Source organism: Typha latifolia, chromosome 1 (assembly GCF_019914945.1).
Source record: "Typha latifolia isolate L0001 chromosome 1, TyphaL0001v2, whole genome shotgun sequence".
NCBI classification, from domain to species: domain Eukaryota; kingdom Viridiplantae; phylum Streptophyta; class Magnoliopsida; order Poales; family Typhaceae; genus Typha; species Typha latifolia.
This window is the reverse complement of record NC_133086.1, coordinates 1,881,421-1,905,643: the sequence shown is the minus strand read 5'-3', so window position 1 is coordinate 1,905,643 and position 24,223 is coordinate 1,881,421. Positions and strand designations below refer to the sequence as shown.

The following is a 24,223-nucleotide window of genomic DNA, read 5'->3' as shown; positions in this document are numbered from 1 at the left end:
TGGTTTTCCAACCCTGAGAAATTAATAGGGTCGATTGTGAAATATGAAAAAAATAATATATATATAGAGAGAGAGAGAGAGAGAACTTAGAGCAACGGAGGATATATTTTAGGTTAATAAGTAGACAATGCCACAAGGCATTGTAATTAACATAATACCTAATTAGCTAGCAAACAGCTGTCGATGGCCACCTCATGCCTTGGTGGCATTTTTGCCGAAAAGGACCTTGAGATTGAATTATTCTTATTCTTCTATTCTCTCCACGTTGCAGCACCTCATTGGCCCGCATCCCCTTCACGGAAACTTGCTCCCCAATATTTTATTCTCGTCTCCACTAATAGCACACGTGGAATCTGGACATCCCACGGCATATGCTGCCGCGTGGCAGTCATGTATTGGTGACGGAGGACCCAATGTCAGCAGTGATGTGTCAACCCGGGAGCCACGTCAAACCCCATTTGTGGTGGCAATCTCCCGTAGGCGTAGGGTCCCATTGCCAATAATTGAGAACATGAGAAAATTTATGCAATAAAATAAATTAAAATTCTCTTTACTTTCACAACTTAACAACTTGATCCCTGTGATCTTAACTAACGTGAGAAAATCTTAACCAAAGTAGTTTTTTTTATCATAATTAATTAAATTATACAGAATTTAAAGTATAATTAGATAACTAAATAATATCAATTAAATTTAATATAATATATATAAATATATTAAAAATCTCTATAATTTTACAACTTAACAACTTGATCCTTGTGATCTTAACTAACATGAGAAAATCTTAACAAAAGTAGTTTTTTTATTATATTTAATTAAATTATAATTCGAATTAAAAATAGGATTGGATAAGTTTTCTGTGCATCTAAATAATACGAAATCAAATATATATTTATTATGTCTTCGTTACTTGATCAGTATAATTTAGATATATTGAAAAAAAAAATTACTTAATCATCTATAATTTTGTGTATAATATTTTTAAATTTTAAGTTTGATATGAAAAAATATTTGCACTCTACTCGGGACACATAAAAATTAAGTACCAAATAACAGAAGAGGAGATAGAGTATAATTCTTCGTTAAAAAAAATAAATAATCCCTTCAAAATAATAAAATTGAGGACAAAAGTTTCTATATAATTTAATGCATTAATTGTTTTTGAAATATACTAAATAAATACGTCTATAATGTTTAGTGTACATCACATCCACAATAACCTTAATTAATTTTTTTGTTAATTAATACTAAAATAATTATTTGCGGTTTGTAACTTTTTAAAACTACTCTATGGTTTAATTACATAAATGTACTATTTTTGACAAGGAATTATATTTTTACCCCTGCCTGAAGTATAAAAATACACAATCTGTCCTATGAACTACGAACTCTTTTATTACTAGGAGATAGAATACGATATAATAGCGTTGTTGTGGAGGGGTAAAAGTGTAATTTAATCAGAACACGAAATAGCATCTTGTTGCAACCCACCGGATCGAGCCGGTGACGTCGGCAAATAAACAGATACGTCCAACGTAGCCATTCTTATCTTTTTCCTCGGCCCGAGGAATCGACAGCGAGACAAAAGAGTTTTCTTTATATTTATATATATATATATGGGTTCGATAAATAGTGAATTATATCTAAACACAAAGACTTAGGCTCCATTAAACTCTTATTAATATATTAAATTATATAATTTAGAATTCATGCTATATGGGTTATCGAGCCATTGCTCAAAATTAGAATCGCTCTATGCTATCAAGTTACCGAAGAGATAAGAGAGCTTTGTTTCACCCAATTGATCGACAAAAGGATCGGATGCATCTTTGTCGTAGAAAATAAAATACATGCTAAAAGATGTCTTGGTTTGTGATGCATGCATCAATCATCATTGATGTTCTCTGGCTAAAATTATCTATCCTAGTTCATATCGAAAATAAACCCCTTCTTAAGTTCGGGGGGGGGGGGGGATGAATGATTTGAGTAAATGCATCTTAGGAGAGACCACAGTTGGCAAAAACTCATGAGATTTGGACCATGGAATTCCATTTGGAGTCGACATTTTTATCCTTTTCCTAGGCTGCAAATGGATAAGAATGGAGTATCTAATCTCATGTGACATGTGACATGTGACATGTGACATGTCCCATATTTTTGCCTCCCAAAGTAATCCACGGACAATAGTTGTGGGCCTCAATATTAGGTCCACTGGAAACAAGAGTTTCCAAAACGGTACATAGATGTGACATCATAAGTGTATCGATGGCGCACATCCAACTGTTCTAATTATGCTAATTCTAATTTTATGATATTCTATATTTAATTTTGAGTATAATTACAACGGTATTCATTATGATTCTTTTTTTGTATTCTTTATATATATATATATATACAACTCCTTATTGGTATTTAATATTTGCCTTTTTCTACATGTTATAATTCCTTGAAGAAAATTGTTCAACTACTACTTAATTCCTGTGGATATAAATTAGTGCTTGGCCCAACAAAAGCCCAAGCAGCCCAATCCACTGTTAGTTCTTTGCATGGCTCTTTTAATGGAGATTTGATTGATAGGATAAGAAGCTAGGAGTGAATTTTATCTATATATCTCAAAACTATGTGAATTATTTGAAAATTAATCACCATATAAACAGGCAATATGATCCTATATTTCCATGTGTGTAGTTGTACTATAGCTTGAGAGTTCTAAGTGGAGCGGCTCAACTTCTCTTGTAAGATTATGTAAACGATGTACATCGTTGCACATTTGAATCATTGTATTGTATGTATGCAAAGAGAGAAAACTTAAGAAGGAAAGAAGAACATTAATTAGTTTTAAACACTATAGATAGGAGGCAATCATATGCATTATCTAGCATTTTCCCAATTTATTTAGAAGTACCTTAATGGAGTTGAAAGCCCACGTAAATAATGCCTCCAATTTATTCAACCAAGAAATTATTAGTATTGTTATTATTATTATTATTTTTTTAAATGGAAAAGATGGAGTATTAATTAATATTGGAAATTCCCCCCCCACCAAAAAAAAGAATAAATAATAATAAAGGAAATCACAGCATTCCACTTGTTGTGGTGGACTCACACAGAGCGACAACCTGCTTGGTTTGCACTTGGGACACGTCGTAACTACTTAACGTATTCCTATAGGTTCGCGAGGTATTTTATTCGCACACATAAGGAAGGGGGAGAGAGAGAGAAAAGCGAGGAGAAGAGAAGAAGAGAGGAGGAAGACGACGACGAAAACCCTATCGATCACCGAGAACCCTACGAACCTAGGGTTTTTCTAGGGTTTTATAATCCGCGCCCAAGGTCCTCCACCAATCGTTTTCCGTAACCTACCAGATCAGCGGAGAAGAGAGCGGTGGAGGGGAGGAGATGGGGGTCTCCTTCAAAATATCCAAGAGCGGGACTCGGTTCAACCACAAGCCAATTTCTTTGACGGAAGAGGTGGCCCCCCCCTGCCAGAGCGCCAATGGGAGCACCCGTGTCGTTGCCGGAGCTGCACCGAGGCGCGAGGTTGGTGTCGCTTGATATGGTTCTTGGTTCTTCGTTATTTGGTTGATTTTCTGGTCTGCTATAGCGGATCGAATTGGGCTCTCTTCGGAGGATGAGAGGAGATCCCTGAAGAAAAAAAGAAGAAGAGAATTTTATTTTGTTTTTGGTTCCAATTTCGTCTTTTTATGCTTTTCACTAGTTCTGATCTATAAATTTTGTTTCTTGGCCTTCGTTTTGCATCGTTTGCTGATTTATTTCTTTTGGTTTTTGTGAGTTCTAAATCTTCTGAAGTGCACATAGTTTCATGGTGTTGATTGTCTATATCTTGATTCTTGGGCTGTACTCGGCTCTAAGTTGTATCATCTTCCATCTTTTTGTGCTAAGACTTGAGAGTTTTCCATAACATTACATTATAGTGATCTCAAAAAGCTTGGGGTGTTTTTTCTGTGATCAGGTTTGCAGTCAATTATTAAGTCTTCGAACAATAACCAGTTGTGTGTTGTAATACAGATCATTAGATATTGTAATATTAGAAAGATGGCAGCCCATCTGTTAAATTTAGGTCTTGCAACGTTTTTCCAATTATTGTGCCACCAGTTCTGCTTTAGTCACGATCTTTTTGAAGTTCTTAATTTTCCTTAACTGCTACCAAAGATCTGGTCAAAGAAGTAAATTGTATTAATTAATGTTAATCATCATGAATTTTTGTCAGCATTATCAGCAAACAGTCAAGGGCAAAATTACCTGATTTAGGTTGTTCAAGAGTACCAATTGAATACATCAAGCTGAAGTGCATTAAACTTAGTAAGACACATGACTATCAGCTTCACAGACAGCACAGCAAACCATTGAATTAGGAAGTTTTGATTATTCAGTGTACCAATTGAATACAGCAAGCTGAAGTACATTAAACTTAATAAGACACATGAATATCAGCTTCACAGAAAGCACAGCAAACCATTGAATTAGGAAGTTTTGATTATTCAGTGTACCAAATTAAATACATCAATCTGAAGTACATTAAACTTAGTAAGACACATGACTATCAGCTTCACAGAAAGCACAGCAAACCATTGAATTACGAAGTTTTGATTATTCAGTGTACCAATTGAATACAGCAAGCTGAAGTACATTAAACTTAGTAAGACATATGACTATCAGCTTCACAGAAAGCACAGCAAGCCATTGAATTAGGAAGTTTTGATTATTCAGTGTCGCCATTTCCAACTTTTATTAGATGCTTCTGTATGATCTCTGCATTTATTAAATGCCTATATTATTTTGTTATTCTTGTCAGCCTCTTTGTAAAATCTCGAATATATAACTGTTGTTAAGCGCATCTTTTCTCTCTGTCAAGTGGGCCTAGGATAAGATCTGAATTGTCCAATGCATCAGCCCATTCAAATCTGGATAAGATGTGGATCGAAAAGTTCATACTTATTTATCAAAAGGGACAACCGGATTAGAGGCCCTACTGGTGGAGATCCGATATGGACCATCAGAACACAAAACCAAATAATTTGCCGGGGCTTTAATATTTATCCGATATATGAATCTGCCTAAATTCATATAAAGCTATATGTATTTGCATGGTTCATCTATATATATATATATCCAATGTGAATCCCCTGTTGGAAATATCTTATAAGATTTTTGCTTAATTTATCAATTAAAGTTGTAATTTTTGCATTAAACTTTGGGCAATATAATGATATATATCATTCCATGTGTAGATTGCATAATCCAAAAAGTTGCATCATCAAAATTACTATTATCTTACTATAGTAGGGTTGTGTTGCTTGTACACTTAGTTAGTATGCGATTGGAATTTGCTCCTATTGCAATCTCAATGGCCCAACTATTAAATGGATTGGATATGAATCCTGAAATTACACTGGGATTAAGATCTGATCCGAGTTCAAAATTTGGCAAAGCTATATGGATCCAAGCTTAATCTTAATCATCTGATTGAGCCTTATCCGGTTATGGACCTAATATCCTCAATGAATAAATCTCTTACTCTTAGTCATTTTAATCTTCAATATTCTCCTCCATAGTTTTATTGTCGGTAAAGCTACGTGCAAACGAAAAGAAGGTTACTGCTTGGTTTAATTGTTTTTTCATTGTCAAATACCGATAATGATAGCAAGCCAAAAAGATGCACTTTGACGTAAATATAAGTGGAGCGATATTGATGGTATGTGCCGGGTCAGAAGTCTATGATAATAGCTTGGAGATATATGCAATACAGCCGGATGAAGAAGGGGAGCACAATATGGCATATGCTTTTTACCATAAATGGAATTCAGACCCCGATTAATATATCCAAGATGCTCACCATACAATTTATTACAATAATTAATGCGAATAAAGTCTTCTAATAAACCAACTAAAGCCCAACTTCTATCATAGTTGATATAGTAAATAGTAAGCCGTGTAAGCTATTAACAGTCTATTGCGACCAAGAGGACGTGTATCCTATACTTGTTTGCGTGCTTCATAAATACTTTATGTTTTCCAGAGTTTTGTCTGTTTTTCCTTTAACGGTTGAATGTCAGTAGATTCTTTTTTGTTGCATACAAACATGTTCCCACCATTTACTCAGCTGTATGCTGATTATTGGAACAGAAAAATAAATTTTTCCAAGCATTTGTAAGATGTCTTTATCCTCTTTTAATTTTAACACGTTGGACAATTTATTCAACTGTTAAGACTGAATATTTTATTCCTTCCCGTAAACTTGCAAGGAATCTTTATATGCTTATATATTTTCTGAAAGGAGTGCTAGTGCTTACTTTCTGAGTTCAAATTTTAAACTATTCTGCCTGTATAGGTTAATCTTGCTGAGATAGCAAATGATGCAGCTGGTAACAACCTTTCCTCAACATGTTCAGGGGCACTTGTTTTACCAGGTATAATGAGGAAAATCTTAGTGGATTTTTGGCACATGCACATCATTTACACTAACAAACACAACTTTGTAATCAACTTTGCAGAGCATGAAGTTTCTTTCACTTTGAGCCTTTACCAAAAGGGATATCTCATTGGGAAACCCACTGAGGTCTGTCTAAACTAATTTTAAATACAAAGAGGAATTTTCTTAGATGTTCATTCTTCTAATGTGAATGAAAAAAATTGTCCAGTTGGATAACTCCCAGCCTTTACTTCAAGATGCAAAGTCATTGCATCCATATGACAGGGCATCGGAAACTATGTTTTCTGTAAGTAGCAAGCTATTTTCTCATAGCAAGTTCTTATACAAAATCCCACATTTTTGGCATCTTTGGCTCACAGTTTTGCGGGTTATTGTGTTTTTTATTTTTTTAACTATTACATTAGTTTTATACTGTTTCTCATAAATATTGCAAGTCATGTTTTCAATATTTCATAATATTTTTAGTTAACATACTTTGTTAGCTTTCCTAGCAAAGTAATTGATTCATATGCAGAAATCTGTCTTTTTGAGCAAGTATATAATCCTCTGATGTGGACACACTAAGAAGTCACTCATTTAGCAGCGTGCCACATGCAGGTTTCCTTTAGATGATATCCCATTGTAGGTACACACAGATAGAGAATCTTCCATTTCATCTGGGACACAAATTGAGGTGGTGTAAGGGTGCTATTCGATAGATGGTGTTACTAAACAGGTAGCCATAATTAGGGTGTCATAAATGAGTTCTCTTGTTGACTATATTCATGAGGCTTATACATGTATTTTTCACAGGATATAGTTATAGACATAACTATATGGTATTCTCATCTATTATGGAATAGGCTTGTATGTCAAACCTACCCATTTCTTTTCAAGTTCACCATCGTGAATCTGCTCGAAGACCTTATGAGTTCTCTTTTTCTATTTTGTGTTTATATTATTGCTCTAGTTACTTTTATTCTGTAGTCTTTTGAGGACTAGCACTTCAGGATATTTACCTTTATGCAATTTTTGTTGTTTACTCAAATAGTTAGATGACAAATTAGAGCCAACAAACTTCTGAAATTTGTAATAAAAAGTTGAATGTTGCGGTGCCAGCTGACCTAGATCGTGATACAGATTGATGTATATTTATTTCTCTGTGTATATTAAATCAAACCGTTTTTGTTTCTTTGCTGGTCATATAGGTATAACCTTTTTCATCAAGATCTGCTATACTTGTACTCACTGGTTTTTCTGTTTTACGATGATGTACATGGAGGCAATTGAGTCAGGGCGCTTGCCAGGAGATATTCTTGATGATATACCTAGCAAATATTATAATGGGACCATTGTCTGTGAGGTTAGTTATTCTTACTCTTGTTTCAAGATTCAAATTTCTGATTTGTATATGTATATTTTCTCTGTAAGGAACTGATTCACCATTTACAAAATTTTGATCCTCATTATTTTCCCTTTCCCTTGAAGATGAGTGTATATTATATTGTTATTGTTGAAATTCACAGGACAGATGCAGTACATCTTGAATCTTTATCCTTTTGATTCATTATTGTGGTAATGTTCCGATGCAAAACAGGGTAGAGAGAGAGATGGGAGAGGAAACTAAGGAAGAAAGGAATGGGGTTTCACACCTTCGCCCTAAAAATGGTTTCACACTACGATTTTCAAAAGAGCAAAATCCAATAATCTTTCATTAACCTCAAAATTATATGAAACAACGGGATCATTAGGATTTTAGGAACGATGATGTTGAAAGAAAGAGAAAAAGAATGGAGTTTCACACCTCCATTTTCAAACTAGGGTTTCACACCCAAAACTATCTTTGGAGATTTTAAAAAAATTTCATTTCTTCATTAACTCTGATTGAGTAAAAAACTGGCTTATATATAAACCTTATAAATGACAATAAGTAAAAAACACTCTAAACATTTGCGAAAAAGTAAATATAACCCTAAACACCATAAATAACAAATGTATAATAAAAATAATTGACTTAAGATTAATTTTCTGAAGGAAGAACTGCACTGATACATGCGCTTGTGTAATATGTCACTGATGTTCGTATCATATTCTCAGTAAAGTCAAGTGTTAAATTTGGTGCACATTTGGGTTTATGATGGGCTTAGTGCACAAAGTACATATTACCAATTCATTTTGATACATACTTTTCAGTAGCTTCAATTTATTGGCCATAAACCTTGTTTGACATACGAATCAGCTGAATTGAGCTCTCTCCTGGTCCATAGCAGTGCTATATTAGATAACCTCAACTGCGTGATTAATACACTAAAGATCTCATGCATGAGAAATGAGCATTCAAGTACATAGAGGACGATATAGGGCAAAATTATTTGCAATATGGCTAGCTAGCCATATAAATCATTTGCTGCCTACATCATTAAACCTACTGATCCAGATTGGGTTGAAAATCACCAAGTGATGTTAATGCCTGAATTTGTCTTACTAGTAAAGAGAGGGTTACAAATTTGAGGACATACCATCTCCATGCCTTGGCTTAATAATTCAATCCCTTAAAAAGTTGATTTACAGTTTTCATGCTAATATCTAAGCTTTTTGTAGCTTTCTACAGTTTGCCAGTTGAGACCCATTGGATCTTTCAGAGTTTCAGTGAATCTTCAGACATGACAAAGTTCTACCCTAATGAGGATGAACCAGTCTATCCTTTCTTGATGTGATTGTTAATTGACGGAAACATATATTTTATGGAACAAGTAGCCATAAAGACGAAATGCATAATGTGCAAAGTAAGCGATTCATGGCTGAGATTACCTTATACTTGAAATCAGCAATTAGATGTTTGGTTGGGTTCATTAAATTGGAGCCTAGTAAGTTAGATAAACAAGTATCACTAGGTTTTAGCATGTACTTCAGAAGGAATAATAATGTTCTGCCATTTGAGATAATAAAGCATGGAAGAACAAAATAATATGAGGATTTGTGATTTAGATGCAGTAGGTGACGCGGTCCTGGGTTTAAACACAGGGCATTTTGCATCCTCATGTTTAATGTGGTTAAATAGCAATGATAATGACAACCAAGCCGCAGCTATTAGAGGTGGCTATATGCATCATTTTTCCTCGTTCAGCTCTATCTAGTGCAAGGTTCTCTGTCAATGTAGTGATGAATTGTAAATAAACTTGTAGAGCGTATTTTCCTTGCATAAGTAGATCCTTCTTGTTTGAAAAGCTTTCTAATTTTATGGAATACGTAGATTCTGTTCTTGTTCTTGTCTGTTTCTGTTTGCAAATCCACAAGGACCTTTAGATCTTCAGTACTAGTAGAGTGGAAAATTGATCATAAGGAAGGTTCATGTAGGTGCAAATTTTGTTACTTGTTCTAAGTGGTGGTGTCTCTATCTAGGTGCGTGACTACAGAAATTGTGCATCTGAACAAGGAAGTGCAGTCTCTGCGACAAATGATGTCCCTATTGTACATAAAGTACAGTTACGGATGTCCTTGGAAAATGTTGTCAAGGACATCCCACTAATATCTGATGATTCTTGGACCTACAGTGATCTGATGGTAAGCTTTTTCAGTATTTTAGCATCTTGTGCAAAATTATGTTTCTTACTGAACCTTTCGATATATTGATGTTATTATTTGTGCTACAGGAAGTTGAGTCTCGTATAGTGAAAGCCCTGCAACCACAACTCCATTTAGACCCTACTCCAATGTTGGATAGACTATGTCATGACCCTGTTTCTACTAAGGTATGAATTTTCTGTTCTTTTATAAAATTATATGAACACTGAACAAGTGCAAGACACCTTCCACGGTAATAACAAAATGGTGTTCCACGTCTTTGTCTACAGCTGAACCTAGGTCTTGGAAGGAAGAAGAGATTGCGGCAAGCTCCTGAAGTGGTTGTCACATATAATAATATAACTCACGGTAAGAAGGTGTGCATTGATAGAGTGCCTGAGAATCCTAATTGTAAGGCAGGAGATGTGGGACTTCCAATAAGCAATGTAGCAGATCACCAGGTTCATGAAAGCATCAGCATGCAAACTGTATCAGGTGGGACGCAACCATTTAGATCGAATTCTTTTGCCCAAGAACCTGCAAGAACAACTTTACCTTTGTCTTCCCAAACCAAGGTCCAACAAACTGTCAACTACCCTGGCGTTGCGGTGCATGATCGTGGATATGGGCCTCCTGTCAATTATTCAGGAGTCAATGCAAGTACATCATCCCAAAGCTTGATGGGTTCCTATCCTGATGCTAATGCTCCTCTGTCCATGAAGAGAGAGAACCAAGACGTCCAACTGCCCATACTGGACAATAAGAGGGCAAAGCAGACATCAATTGGAGTAGATGGTATGCAGCAGCAGCAAGCAGGGCCTCAATTAGGTGGCCTTACTGGACCAGGTATGCAGTGGAAGAACCAACTGTTACATCCACAATTAGATGTCAAGGGTATCCAGTCTGGTTCTGCTTTTGGTGGTCAAAGGTATCCTTCTCCAGCTATAACTAATATGCATAATCAGGAGGCAGGGACGTCCTTCTATTTTAATCAGCAGGGAATGAGATTTGGTACTAAGGAAGAGCAGATAGACCAAAAGCTGGACAGACGAGAGATGGAGAGGTCTAAAGATGGTTTGCAAGCAATGGCAACAGAAAATAGTGTGCTGGACCAGCAGCAGCAACAATCCACAAGAAATAGTCTTTCAAATCTAACACAGTGGCCAAATGCTAGATTATTAGTTGACAAGGATGTGAGAAGAGATGACATGCTTCAGAAAAGGAGACCTGTACACAGCCCTCATGTCTCATCTGGACCTATGGTGCAGTCCCCGGTGTCTTCAAAATCTGGAGAGATCTCTAGTGGTTCTGTAGGTGGCCAATTCAGTGCAGTTGCAACTACTTCTGCAATGGGATCTCAGAAAGATAAGTTAGCAGCAAATACTAATGCTGCAGTTGGTGCCCCTTCAGTGACTTCCAGTCCTAGCGACTCCATGCACAGACAACACCAACCCTCAGTGGTGGCAAAGCGGAAATCAAATTCTGTCACCAAAACACAAGTGATGAGTGGAGTTGGATCTCCTGCAAGTGTTGGTAACATGACTGCTCCACTGAATGCTAGCAGCCCATCTATTGGGACTGCATCTATGGGTGATCAAAAAATTCTCGAGAGATTTGCGAAAATTGAAGCAGTAACAAAGAGGTACGGAAGATCACAGTCTAATAATGCAATTTTAATTCTTGTTATTGGCTAGGTTGGTGAAGAAAGGAGGCTGGACTGGGAAGCGCCCTACCCAAACAGATAAAAATTAAAATGCTTGTCTCCAAAACTTCCGTAGATTTTACATGTCTAAGTTTTGTGGCAGTGTTAGCCATAAGCTTCTGCAACTTATTCTTAATTTTTTTTTTGAGGTTTTGTAAATGGTCTTTCCATTATCATTCTGTTGATGTCCTTTGTTTCAGATGCCAACTGAACATCAGGAAGAAAAAGGTCGACAATTTTCCTGCAAGGAAACCTATGGCATATGAAAGACAACAATTGGCATATTGTCTATCTGATTCATGCATTGCTGAAGATTTCACAGACCCAGTGCGACCCATTTCTAGGTCTCTTCTAGGTGGAACAATTAATACCTATAAGAACAGAATAATGAACTTCGCTCGCACTGAACATATATATCAAGGTTTGTTGTGCTTGCTGGATCCCAGCTAACATGCACCATAGACTCACAATAATTTGTGAATGGAATCTTTAATTTTCTATTTGTAATGCTTTAGGAGTTGTTCCAACGAAGCCTGACTGCCAATTGGTTATGAGTGAGAAACCTTGTGATGGCACCGTTGGGATGCAGTATGGAGATGTGGAAGATTCGGATCATATTAATTTTCAGGATAGTGTGCTTACATTACCAACTACAGTATGTTTCTAGCTCATTAATACTCAGCTATATTTTTTATGTTGTTAATTCATACCTTTTGTTTCGCTATCTAACCATGGCCACCTTGTCAGCATTATGCGGACCTGCTTGCCTCTCAGTTTTGTGTACTGGTGAGTATTCTGAGTCTTTTGACTGCAGCTACATACTAAAATGTGGTTTTCTGCTTACCAGCATATGATCACATACATATTAGCCCTAGTATTTAAAGCCAATATTTTTTGCAATAAGGCTGAAATTGTAGTTGGTCTGATGATATGCAACTCCCCTTCTCTCCCCAAATGGAGAGTTACAAATAATATCTTTTAAGATTTTGACCACTCTTTATTTATGTTTCCTAGATGGAGCGAGATGGATATCAGAAAACTGAAGATCAAATTCGACCTATACCAGTCCGTATGACTCCTTCTGGTTGTCCCAGTACACTTCCAGGGGCAGCATCAGACAATGCCGCAACTGAAGTAAAACATCAAGAAGTAGCTCCAAGTCGGTCTTCTAACATTGGTGGCTCTGTAAATAACAATGTGATGGGACCTGCTAATTCTGCACAGAACCTTTCAAATACACGAATGCTGGCCTCTGGAAATAATAGCCAGGCCGTAGCATTGTCACAAGGTTATCTTCCTGGGCCTGCAATATCTGCTAGATCACAGCAGCTTGATCAACCTTTACTTCAGCAACAGCAGCAACAACAGCAACAATCACAACAGCTGCAGCCAAATTCACAGCCTCAGTTGCAGCAACAGCAACAGGTTCCCCTTCCGCACATCCAGAGATCAGCTTCGCTGCTTTCAACAAATCCTCTATCTCATCTAATTGGGCAGAACTCGAATCTTCAAATGGGTGCTAATCATATGGTCAACAGCAAGCCTACTGCTATGCAGCTGCAGTTGCTGCAGCAGCAAGCACAGCAACAACAGCAACAACCTACGCAACTCTCCAGGAAGGTGATGATGGGGATTGGTCCAGCCATGGCCGTGGGGAATATGGGTAACAATGTTGTTGGTGTTAGTGGTCTCAGTAATGTCATGAGCATGGGGAATGCACGGGGTATATCATCCCAAATGGGCCCCATGTCAGCCTTGGGCAGCATCAGTCCAAACCAGATGAACTTGGGAACAGCATCCAATTTTGCTGCAGGACTTCGGCAAAGTCCACTATCACCTGTACAAGCGGCTGCTATAAAGCTGAGGTTGGCTCACCAAAGGGCGGGCATATACAATTCCCAATCTGGGTTAGCCGGTATGACAGGAAGTAGCAATCAGATGCTTCCTAGTTCAGCAGGCCTATCTATGTTAGGTGCCCTCAGCCGAGCCAACAACACTATGCAGCGAAACACAATATCTCCCATGGGCCCACCTAAGATCCCAGGAACTAATTTTTACTTGAACCCACAGCAACTCCAGATGCAACAGCATCAGCAGCAACAACAGCTTCAGCAGCAGCAACAGCTTCAGCAGCAGCAACAGCAGCAGTTTCAGCAGCAACAACTGCAACAGCAGCAGCAGCAGCAGCAGCAAATGCAGCAACAGCAACAACAAATAGGCTCCCCTTTGCAACAGGCACAGGTGGGTTCACCAGTAGTTGGCTCTCCACCTGCCATGGTAATGCAACAACAGCAGATTAGTCCACAAAAAATGGGCCAACATACTGCAATGAGTCCCCAGCAGTTGAGCTCTGGTGCTTTGCAGCAAATGAACACTGGTGGCAATGCCGGAGGGCCAGCTAGCCCGCAGTTGAGCTCCCAGACTCATGGATCAGTTGGTAGCATCACAAGCTCCCCGATGGAACAGCTGCAAGGTGCGAATAAGGGTTCTACCAGCAATATTTAGTGTCATATTATGGGAAGGCTGCCTGGAAAGTCATTTTTTTCTCGTATTTAGCCATCAAAACAGAGTAACAGACATTCCAAGTACAGTATAACCCAATTATGCCTTTATTAGGTCTTAAAACAGAATGTGTGTTGCTGATGAACATATCCATCTTTATTTATGATGTTGTATTCATAGTCTAGCAAAATTATGTAAATTATTGGGTAATATGCAAGCTTGTTAAATATTTAACAATTTTTCCACCTTTGTCTAGACAAAGTGTTAGATCTCTTATCAAAGGTTTAATGCAAACTCTCTAGTTTAACTCTTTTGCTTATACTTATCCGGGTGTGTCATTTTATTGTGGATCATATTTTTAACTATTTTGGTGATACTAGTTTAACTATATTTTATTGGTGGTTTTGTGCAAACTCTATTCCTTTGCTTAACAATTATGTAAAGCGTATGCCGCTGGCATTGCTAAACTTCTTATTAGATTGTATTATGCTTCAGTTAGCTTGATATTGACTCCTGCTTGTTAGTCAAGTTATATTGGTGAAACAGGCGTAATTTTCTTCTGACACTGGAGGAAACCCTGAAGCAGAAATTCTGATCACCCACCTTGCACTCTTTCTTGTGGTGTGATATATTTCTCTTCTGAAATCTTTCTTGTGGTGTGATATATTTCTCTTCTGAAGTTACTGAGGTAAACCATTCAGTCTCTAAGCCATTGGAGTGGGGGCTCATCTGGATCAATAGGATTGTGATCAAATCATCTCAAATTGGGCAGTTACTTGTTGTTAGCTTGTGACAGTATGTGTTTGAGCCAATCAGCATGCTATCTGGTACTTTCTGGACCAGAAGCAACACTGCTTCATGTGTGGATTATGACATAACTAAATTGTAACAAAACATTTTAATTGTAACTTGCAAATTATCTACACCAGGTTGAATCAGACCTTAAACAAACTCATGAAAAAGGCCTTCAACTGCAAGCCTATTCATGAGAAATCTTCCACGCAAAATATTCACGTTTAGCTTATGGATAGAAGACACCCTACCTTATTCACGAAACAAAAACTTATTAAAGTCTTCATCGTTTGCATCACCCATTTCTTTTGTGCTTCCTTGCACAACGGGCAACAGTTGCATTGCTTTAAAGTATGATTGAGGCTGTTTGTTCTTGGTTGCGTCTCTCTCTTTCTCCTTCCTAATTTGTTTCAGCAAATCCCACTTTCATGTGATATTTGGTAGGAGAATTGTCTTTGGATCGTGTATATTATATCCTCTATTAGCGAGTGAAGGTAATTAGATTCTGAAGACCTACAAAATTAATCAGAATGGTTATGATTAGTATCATGGGCTGAAGAAAATTTTACGTCTCTCTATATCCCCGGCAAACTTAGATAAGAAGATATTTCATGGCCACAGCCATGTAGAGTTAAAAACACCATTGACAGCAAACAACAGTGAAAATGGAATCAAAGAATGTGTTAAACTATTAAGTTTCTCACTCCTATCTGTTTTTTTTCCATGTGAGCACTTAAGAATTGCAACTGGAAAAAGAGGCCATTAAATACTGACATGGACTACTCCACGAGTGTTATTCACAGAGTAGTCAATCGCATTTATAGTTCAGAGAGACTCTCTGATGTGAGAATAAATTCTTGTAGAACTCCAAAAATTAGGTAATCGTAGTTGGGAAACAGCGTTGTATGATGAACCTGAAACAACCAATGCATTTATTTTTGGAAAAATTACTCCTGTTCATAATAATCTACGGCCTTCAAAAATTAATAGATAAATTTAAAAAAATAAAAAAAATGAAGGAAGCATAAATCAAATCTCCATACATTTTAATGGTAAGTTGTGGGAAGGTTGATATGAAGTAATAATAAAATTTATAGATTAATTATTATGGTTATAAAATGCTCCATTAACTTTGTTTACCCGAGTTTGAAAGTGTTTAATAAGAGTTAACAACATTATCAGATGATCTTCATCAGACTCAAATAATTTTGTTCTTTAAGACTGCAAGGCCTGCAATTAAGGGAGCAACAGTATTAGGCCAGCGGGCGACGAAACGAACAATGCTTCTCTCCATCTCGATCCACAAAGGATCTTCTACTTCTACTTCACTGGTTAATGAGTTGAGAGGGTGTGCAAAAGTGGAGATATTTGATTATTACCTCTATTTACCATTGAATATTCAATATCCAATATATGAAACACCTCTTGTATATTCTTCTATATAATGAACTGTGATATTGTAAATATTACAATTCGCTGTTTACTTCGAGAAAGGAAAGAAAAGAAAAAGAAAAGAAAATTAGAATAGCACGTTTAATCTAATTTTTCTCTTTCTTGTATTATTTGGTGACATAATTTTTCTCACCCACTGGCCACTAGTTCTAGCAGAGGTCCAAATTCAAAAGCCAGTAGTCATGACGACGTCTTCTCCATCTCAAAGAAGTTCTCTCACTTCATTTTTCCGTTTCTTCTTCTTCTTCTTCTATCAACTGTTGCTCTATAAAAAGCTACTTTGCTGCTCACTCCACTTCCAGTTCACGAACCCAAACCCAAGCCGAAATCGAAATCGTAATCGAAATCCTTACTAATCGAGCGCTCTCGAGCCCTTCTTTCTTCCTATCGCATTATTTTATTACTTTCCGTTTTCCTTATTTCGCTGGTCTTGAATCTCTCTCTCTCTCTCTCTCGCTCTCGCTCTCTCTCGCTTGTTGGATTTGCGAAAGCTCGCACCTTTCTCGCTGAGATCGATGCATTGTTCCATTCCCTTCGTGGGTTTTGCTCCCCTCGTGTTCCTACGCCTGTCCTCATCTGGGTGACACCTTCGTGGTCTCCTCGAGTTCTTCGAATCCATTTCTGGCTTCTTCTCCTCTCGTCGAATCGTAGGTGCCCATTTCCTCTTTTAGGATCTCGTCTCTTGGCTGCTCGCATTCTGGACGTAATCCTTCGGACCCATCTCTGGTTGTGCCAATGGCGGCGTCCGCCCTGGCCCCGCCGTCATCCACGTGGCTCGTCGGGTCGTGCATGTCTGTTCCTTGCGATGGGGAGAGGCCTCGGGGGCAATGGAGCTTGTCCTACTCGCGGAAGAATCGCTCGTCTGCTGCCTCTGGTAATAAACCAAACCCATTTCTTTATTTCTTCGGTACTTGTGTTCTTGGTTTATTATTCTCGATGGGTTTGGATCACTAATGATTCATCTTGATTACTTTATGGGATTAGGAGTCAAAACCTTATCTTGGTTTCTTTTGGGGTGCTTAGATTGAGGATGATGGATCTTATGAAAGGATTTAAGGAGAGAAATTTGGGTTTACATTATTGTCACATTGTTTATGTGAGTGAAAATAACAGCAGAATATCTGGGAGAATGATTCCCTTCTTCGAGAATCTTTTCTGGTAAATTCTAGACTGAGTAACTTTGATGCTTTTGGATTGGTTTCTTTTTCTTGGAAGTGGTATAAGTGTATATGATTGAAGTTTTGTCTTGACTAGGTTATAAATGTTATCGTGGTTGGTTTGTTACAGTTCAAGGTTGTCTTTGTAGTGTTTAATCTGGATAAAATTAAGATTTGACGTCTTAATCTCCTTCAATCAGATCCAAGAAGGTAAAAAATCCATCTTTGTCATGAAGTTACATATTTTCATGATTCTCATTAACCAGCAAGACAACAAGAAGTGGAAAATTAATGCTCAAGGATCACCTTGATTTATAATTGGGCAAACTGACTAATTGTAATCATAACTATTCATACTAATGAGGATGTCTACCTTATACCGCTAGAATCAAGTTGGTCTTTGACTGATGTTTTCTGATGTGCAGGAAAAGCCATGGCTGTTGCCTTGCAACCTGAAAAGAAAGTTATTGATAATAACAGAGCTGATACTGAACAGAGGAGGGTTGTTGTGACGGGCATGGGTGTGGTGACTCCACTTGGTCATGATCCAGATGTCTTTTATAATAATCTTCTTGAGGGTGTCAGTGGCATAAGTGAGATTGAGACGTTCGACTGTTCCAGTTATCCAACGGTAAAATTTCCTCTTGATGTGTTGCTATCTTCATGTTCTGTCCAAGAAGAAACTTTCATGGGTCTTGGTTGGGTAACCTTCTACAGCCCCTAACATCAGACTGTTTCATAGAGAATTGCAGGAGAGATCAAATCTTTTTCATCAGCTGGATGGGTGGCACCAAAGCTATCTAAGCGGATGGACAAGTTTATGCTTTACTTACTTACTGCTGGAAAGAAAGCACTGGAACATGGAGGCATTACAGAAGATGTTATGACTCAGTTAGATAAGACAAAGTGCGGAGTTCTAATTGGTTCTGCAATGGGTGGGATGAAGGTAGTTTTGCAATTAATATGCATCTGAATGCAGAATCCCAGTGCTTGAGGAAAACATAAAAGAGATGGAAGAAATGCTTCTTGTACTGATTACATATACTATTGAAGGCCTTTTCATTGAAGATCCTCCTATTTTATGCTTGGCCTGATGCTTCTTGGTACTTAATGCTGTTCTGGAATGATGTTAATACCATTTTTTGATGCTTTATCGAGCAGGTCTTTAATGATGCAATTGAAGCATTGAGGGTTTCTTACAAGAAAATCAACCCTTTTTGTGTGCCTTTTACCACCACAAACATGGGCTCTGCTATTCTGGCAATCGATCTGGTGCTCACCATTGACTATTGTTCGATATCCTTTCTCTTGCTTACAATCTTATCATGAAGTTATTGACAGCATATATTACTTTTTTCTTGCACTGTAGGGATGGATGGGCCCCAACTATTCTATTTCAACTGCTTGTGCCACTAGCAACTTCTGTATTCTGAATGCAGCAAATCATATTAGAAGAGGCGAAGCCGTAAGTAGCTCTGATTTATCCCTTAGTTTCCTAAAGATTGGAAACAGATATATCTTGCTATTTTCTCAATCTTGCAGGATGTGATGCTTTGTGGTGGATCTGATGCAGCAATAGTACCGATAGGTGTGCTTGGCCCTCCCCTCTCATGCCCTCAAATCTTATATAAACAATCTCTCATGATTACAATCTTTGTCAATCTCACTGCCTTCCTGGAATGTCTGGAGCATGCATGTCTAATGGAAAGACTTGCATAATGCAGGTTTGGGAGGTTTTGTGGCATGCAGAGCACTATCACAAAGAAACAATGATCCAGCTAAAGCTTCACGGCCCTGGGATGCTGTAAGCATTATTTTAGATCCAAATCCTTTTTGAGATATACCTGAAACATTCTAAAAATTAGGTTCTGGTTTACTTTATATTGGTGGCTGATATAGTAGAAATTATTCGTGAATTCTGTCACCTGTATAGTGTTGCTAAAGTTAAAGATTAAGTTTTTCTTGCATTAAACATTGAAGTGTGTGTATGTCTTTGCCTGTGTTAAATAGTATTGATCATTCCTATCAGAAGAGGATCCCTAACAGATGTTTCAGCATCGAACTCTCATTATAGGATTGAGTGCCCATTCCTATCAAATAAAATCCTCTCTTCTCTCCTTTCTTATTGGTGCAGTTAAGAATGCAAGGAGGCCAAACTCGGATACTGCTTAATACACTGAAATTTTTGCCTGAAAGATTCAATCAATAGATGAATTCTGTAAAGAGTTGGGAGGGTTCATCTCATATGAAAGATCAACTTCTAGTAGTTTGAGTCTGAAGCAAAATCTTGTAAATTGTTTCTCAAATAAAACTTCTGTCCAGATTTCTCTCTTCTAGGGTTGCCACAGGTGATTTATTGACTTCAATTAGACTCAATTAGGATGCCCCAGTTGGGCTTAATGACTTAATTAGGTAGTCTCACTTGGACTCAAGTGGGAATAATTTACTCCTGAAGAGGATGGACTAAAGCTCAATTAGGAAGAGAAGTTTGAGATCTAAATGTCTAATTAGAAATCAAGCTTAACTCAGAAACTTTTCAACATGGCCAGTTGCTCTGATGGACTCATACTAGGGCATATACACTAGAAACCTTTGGAATCCTTCCCTAAATCAATTTAATCTATTTGGTCATCTAATTATTAAGCCCTACTACTCATAAATAGCAAAAAGATAGACATGCATTTCTATAGCAAGACCTTGTTGTCAAGGAAATCTCAATCAGTGTCATGCTACAAATCTGCTTGATACCTGGCAAAGTAAATGTGGCTTGTAGAAATGTTGTTCAATGTCATATACAGCACTTTGGATTGCATTGTTATTGGAATAGGAGATTATACTGAAACTGGTGCAATGCCAACTGAATGTGTCTAATGTAGTTCCCGATCAATAAATGACAGGATCGTGATGGTTTTGTCATGGGGGAGGGTGCTGGTGTGCTTATCTTAGAAGAACTAGATCATGCGAAGGTTCATATACCACACCTTGTATGATCAAGTTCCTTTACAGGTTCTTCAAATTTGTTTAATCCTTGATGCTTCTCTTCTTCTTTTCCTTTCATATGCTCAACAGAAAAGAGGAGCGCAGATCTATGCTGAGTTTCTAGGAGGAAGTGTCACCTGTGATGCTTACCACATGACAGAGCCGCATCCTGAAGGTAAGAAGTTAATTTTGTGGTTCATGAATTATTCAACTTTTTGTTATTTTCTGCTCTTCTATCTTCATGATCTTCACTATGCTAGTGCCCCTTTTTGTTTAATGGATACCAGGGACAGGCATTATTCTTTGTATCGAGAAGGCACTAGAAGAATCTGGAGTAACTCGAGAAGATGTTAATTACATAAATGCTCATGCAACTTCTACACTATCCGGCGATGTAAAAGAATATCAGGCTCTGATTCATTGTTTTGGCCAGAAACCTGGGGTAAGTTTATTTATTGACTTTGAGCACATCAATCTGCTTTCACACAGAAAGTTAATTATGAAATTCTGTAGCTGAGGGTAAACTCTACAAAATCAATGACCGGCCATCTACTAGGTGCTGCTGGTGCAGTGGAAGCTGTTGCTGCTATACAGGTAAGTGAACTCCAGCTTTTATACAATTTTTTTTCTTTTTAAAACACTTTTTTGATATCCCAAATCATGATTCATTTGCTTTATTTGTTATTAAGTTATTTTAATCAATTTTAGGTATATCTGCAATGATCTGATTAAAAAACTGCCCCTAGAATATAATTTTGTGACAGTAAAAACAGTCAAAGAACTCTTCTTAATTACTTATTTGATATAACTAAAAAAAAATAGTATCAGAGATTTCTAGCTTCAAAGTCTGATATTTTCAATTCAAACCTTTGGTGTGTTTTTATTCCATGAAAAAGTTTGGAAAAGCAAAACTCTACAGATAACAGCTTTCCATGTAAATGTTAAAAGCTTTTATCCCTGCTGTTGCTTTTTCCATGTATAGCTCTTTGAAAAGAGCTACCCATAGTTGTGATCTTTTAAACCAACGAATTCACATGAAATGTTGTAAACTGAAATCTCTTGATATTTATAGAGTTATCTTGATACAAAAATCTGTTCCTTAGTTTGAAATGGTAAATAGTAAGTTCAAAACCAAACTAATACTAGTAGTTTTTTTACTTGTGCATTCTTCACAAAGGAACCTTGTCTTCTTCTCTATCTGATGTTTTGTTGGTCATATTCCTTGCATTCAGGCAATTCGAACCAGTTGGATCCATCCAAATATTAATTTAGACAAACCAGAAGATAATGTGGTATGATCTCATTGTCCTTTAATCTTTATAAATTATAATTTTATATTCTTTTCATGTATTCTTTCTAGTGTCTCAACCTTAATTACTATTAACTAAGATAGTTATCAAATGACTGTTGTGGTACTCCTCAAATAATTGAGTCTGTAGTTTGTTTTAGATGAGAACCATACTAAGATATTGGAAGGGGGAAGTGCCATGATTAGTATATTCCATAAAATCCTAAAACTGCAAATAGGATGAAGAAGGTGGTTTTCCGCTGCTGAAAGAAAGGGATTGATAATCTGTTTAGCCTTGCCTCTAGAGATTCACATAGGACATGTAAGGTGAATCGTTGGGTTTGAGCATGGCGCAGGGAGCAAAATATTTTTTCATCTAATACTTGTAGATCTACATAGTCATGTTTGTTCTTGAACTTTATTGGAATTGAAAACATGGATGTAGGATGCCAGCATTCTGGTCGGATCAACAAAGGAGAGATTGGATGTGAAGGTGGCACTATCCAACTCGTTTGGCTTTGGCGGGCACAACTCATCTATCTTGTTTGCACCTTATAAGTAATCAGACTTTGTTGATCAAGGAACATGATCTGAAGAGCTAGGAAAGAATGAGAAGGCCTTGTACACTTGTTTCCTTTTGTTCTATCAAATTCTGAAAGAATCCGAAGCCTGCAAACATTTCAGTCGTCTCTGCCTGTTTAGTATTTGCAACATTTATTACATAACAGTTTGTGAATGCTTCTTATTCTCGGTAACGGAGGGTAAGGCTAGTTACATTCGTCAAACACTGCTTTGTTGGAGTCTCATGCATCTGGACACCCTTTTTCAGTTTAAACAGTTATCGGGCGTGTCGGCATAAGTTGTTGTAAGCTTTCTTACTGTACGAACTGTATATGCTTTTAAAGTTCTTCATTGCTGGTGATTTCTTCAAAGAGACTTCCTAAGGCTTTTTCTTTGATGTTTCCATGTACTTTAGTTTCTTTACTTTGCAATAATGTAACAGTTGCACAATCTACAGAGAAGTGGTCAACTAGTTTGTCATTATTTACTGTTAATAGTCTCAATTATATTCCATATAAAATCCTGAATTTCTAAATTTTTATCAACTTAACATGTTGTCATGCTTAGTTACTGTCAGTATATTGCTTTTCACCTCCCATGCAGTGCAGCTTTAAGAGGTTAATCTAGCACCTAATTTGAGCAGAGACAGACTAGCATTCTTTAGTGCTTCAAATCGTTAGGTGAAGTCAAATGAGTTTGACCAATCGAAGTCATCCGGTTAAGTCAAAGTTGGTAATGAAATCAACGAAGGAGAGCTCGAGGTCATTGGCGACCCTGATATAATTAATTCAAGTGGATAATTTGTACTCATATTCGATCCAAGTAACACCCACAGTTGATTGAAAAAAAAAAAAAAAATATATATATATATATATATATATATATATATATAATAGTAATCTAACAGCGGGCAAAATTTAAAGTAAAAAACTATTAGATGCTACATAAACCCTGAACTATTGCTCATATATCTCCGAGAAGAGAATTTAGGAGGTCAATAATTGAGGGTTTCTGTGAAAATGAGGGGGAGTTGGGAGGAATGTTGATGTAATTATTCTTCCTTTGCTTGTTTTCTGGAACTTCTAAGCACAAGTATCTCAATTTTTCTCATATTCAAACCCCAACTCTTTCTCTTTCTCTTCTCTTCTCTTCAATTCAAAGGAGGACTTCCATTTCCTTCCAACTTGAACGACAGTACAACAATCACCATCACTACATCGATGCAACCTTGAACTTCGTCTACCCAAATGTCCACCAATTTCTAGAATTCACATCTGCAGTTCATATTTACGTAAATGTATGAAGTAATATGAGCTGGATAATTAAATTAGTTAGTCCAACTATTTTCCATTATTAATTAGTAAGCAGATCCAAGTAGATGGGTTTGAAATTTTTTGTACAACGTAATAATGTTCTTCTAGAATTGCTTACTAAGATGGAAGACATCGTTGTCACTTATTACGACCAAAGTGGGAATTGGGATGACCAGTTGTGCTCCAAAGGACAGACAGACTAAATGAATTTAATGTGCTTGAATTAGTGGATGCACCTTGAGATTAAAGAGAGAATAAAGTTTGAAAATACTACTCACAATATCATGCATGGGTGATGAAGGGAAGCATAAATAAATTTATTTTCAAAAAAAAAAATTAACTTTGGAGGAATATAAAAATTTTAGAATATTGAGATAAAATATCAAAATTTTATTAAGAATAAACTGAACTAATTCGATCATATGTCCATAGAACTATATTATATATAGAGTAACAAGGTATTCAAAATCCTAGTTCGAC

At 37.0% G+C, this 24,223-nt stretch overlaps 2 protein-coding genes across 2 annotated transcripts; both read left to right on the top strand.

The window, feature by feature from the left end:
• Nucleotides 1-3,182: 3,182 nt before the first annotated feature.
• LOC140790949 (protein PHYTOCHROME-DEPENDENT LATE-FLOWERING) lies at nt 3,183-14,520 on the top strand. The gene is made up of 12 exons (XM_073141273.1): nt 3,183-3,540; nt 6,353-6,431; nt 6,516-6,580; nt 6,663-6,740; nt 7,716-7,796; nt 9,836-9,997; nt 10,087-10,185; nt 10,288-11,639; nt 11,900-12,120; nt 12,215-12,354; nt 12,447-12,485; nt 12,714-14,520. Exons 1-12 carry the CDS (start codon nt 3,400-3,402, stop codon nt 14,202-14,204), a joined length of 3,948 nt encoding a protein of 1,315 aa, XP_072997374.1. The 5' UTR covers nt 3,183-3,399; the 3' UTR covers nt 14,205-14,520.
• A 2,115-nt stretch (nt 14,521-16,635) lies between these two features.
• LOC140780561 (3-oxoacyl-[acyl-carrier-protein] synthase II, chloroplastic-like) lies at nt 16,636-22,801 on the top strand. The gene is made up of 13 exons (XM_073126194.1): nt 16,636-17,319; nt 18,028-18,233; nt 18,345-18,548; nt 18,764-18,874; nt 18,972-19,067; nt 19,145-19,190; nt 19,327-19,406; nt 20,500-20,568; nt 20,672-20,756; nt 20,869-21,023; nt 21,095-21,175; nt 21,814-21,873; nt 22,315-22,801. Exons 1-13 carry the CDS (start codon nt 17,181-17,183, stop codon nt 22,429-22,431), a joined length of 1,449 nt encoding a protein of 482 aa, XP_072982295.1. The 5' UTR covers nt 16,636-17,180; the 3' UTR covers nt 22,432-22,801.
• Nucleotides 22,802-24,223: the final 1,422 nt, after the last annotated feature.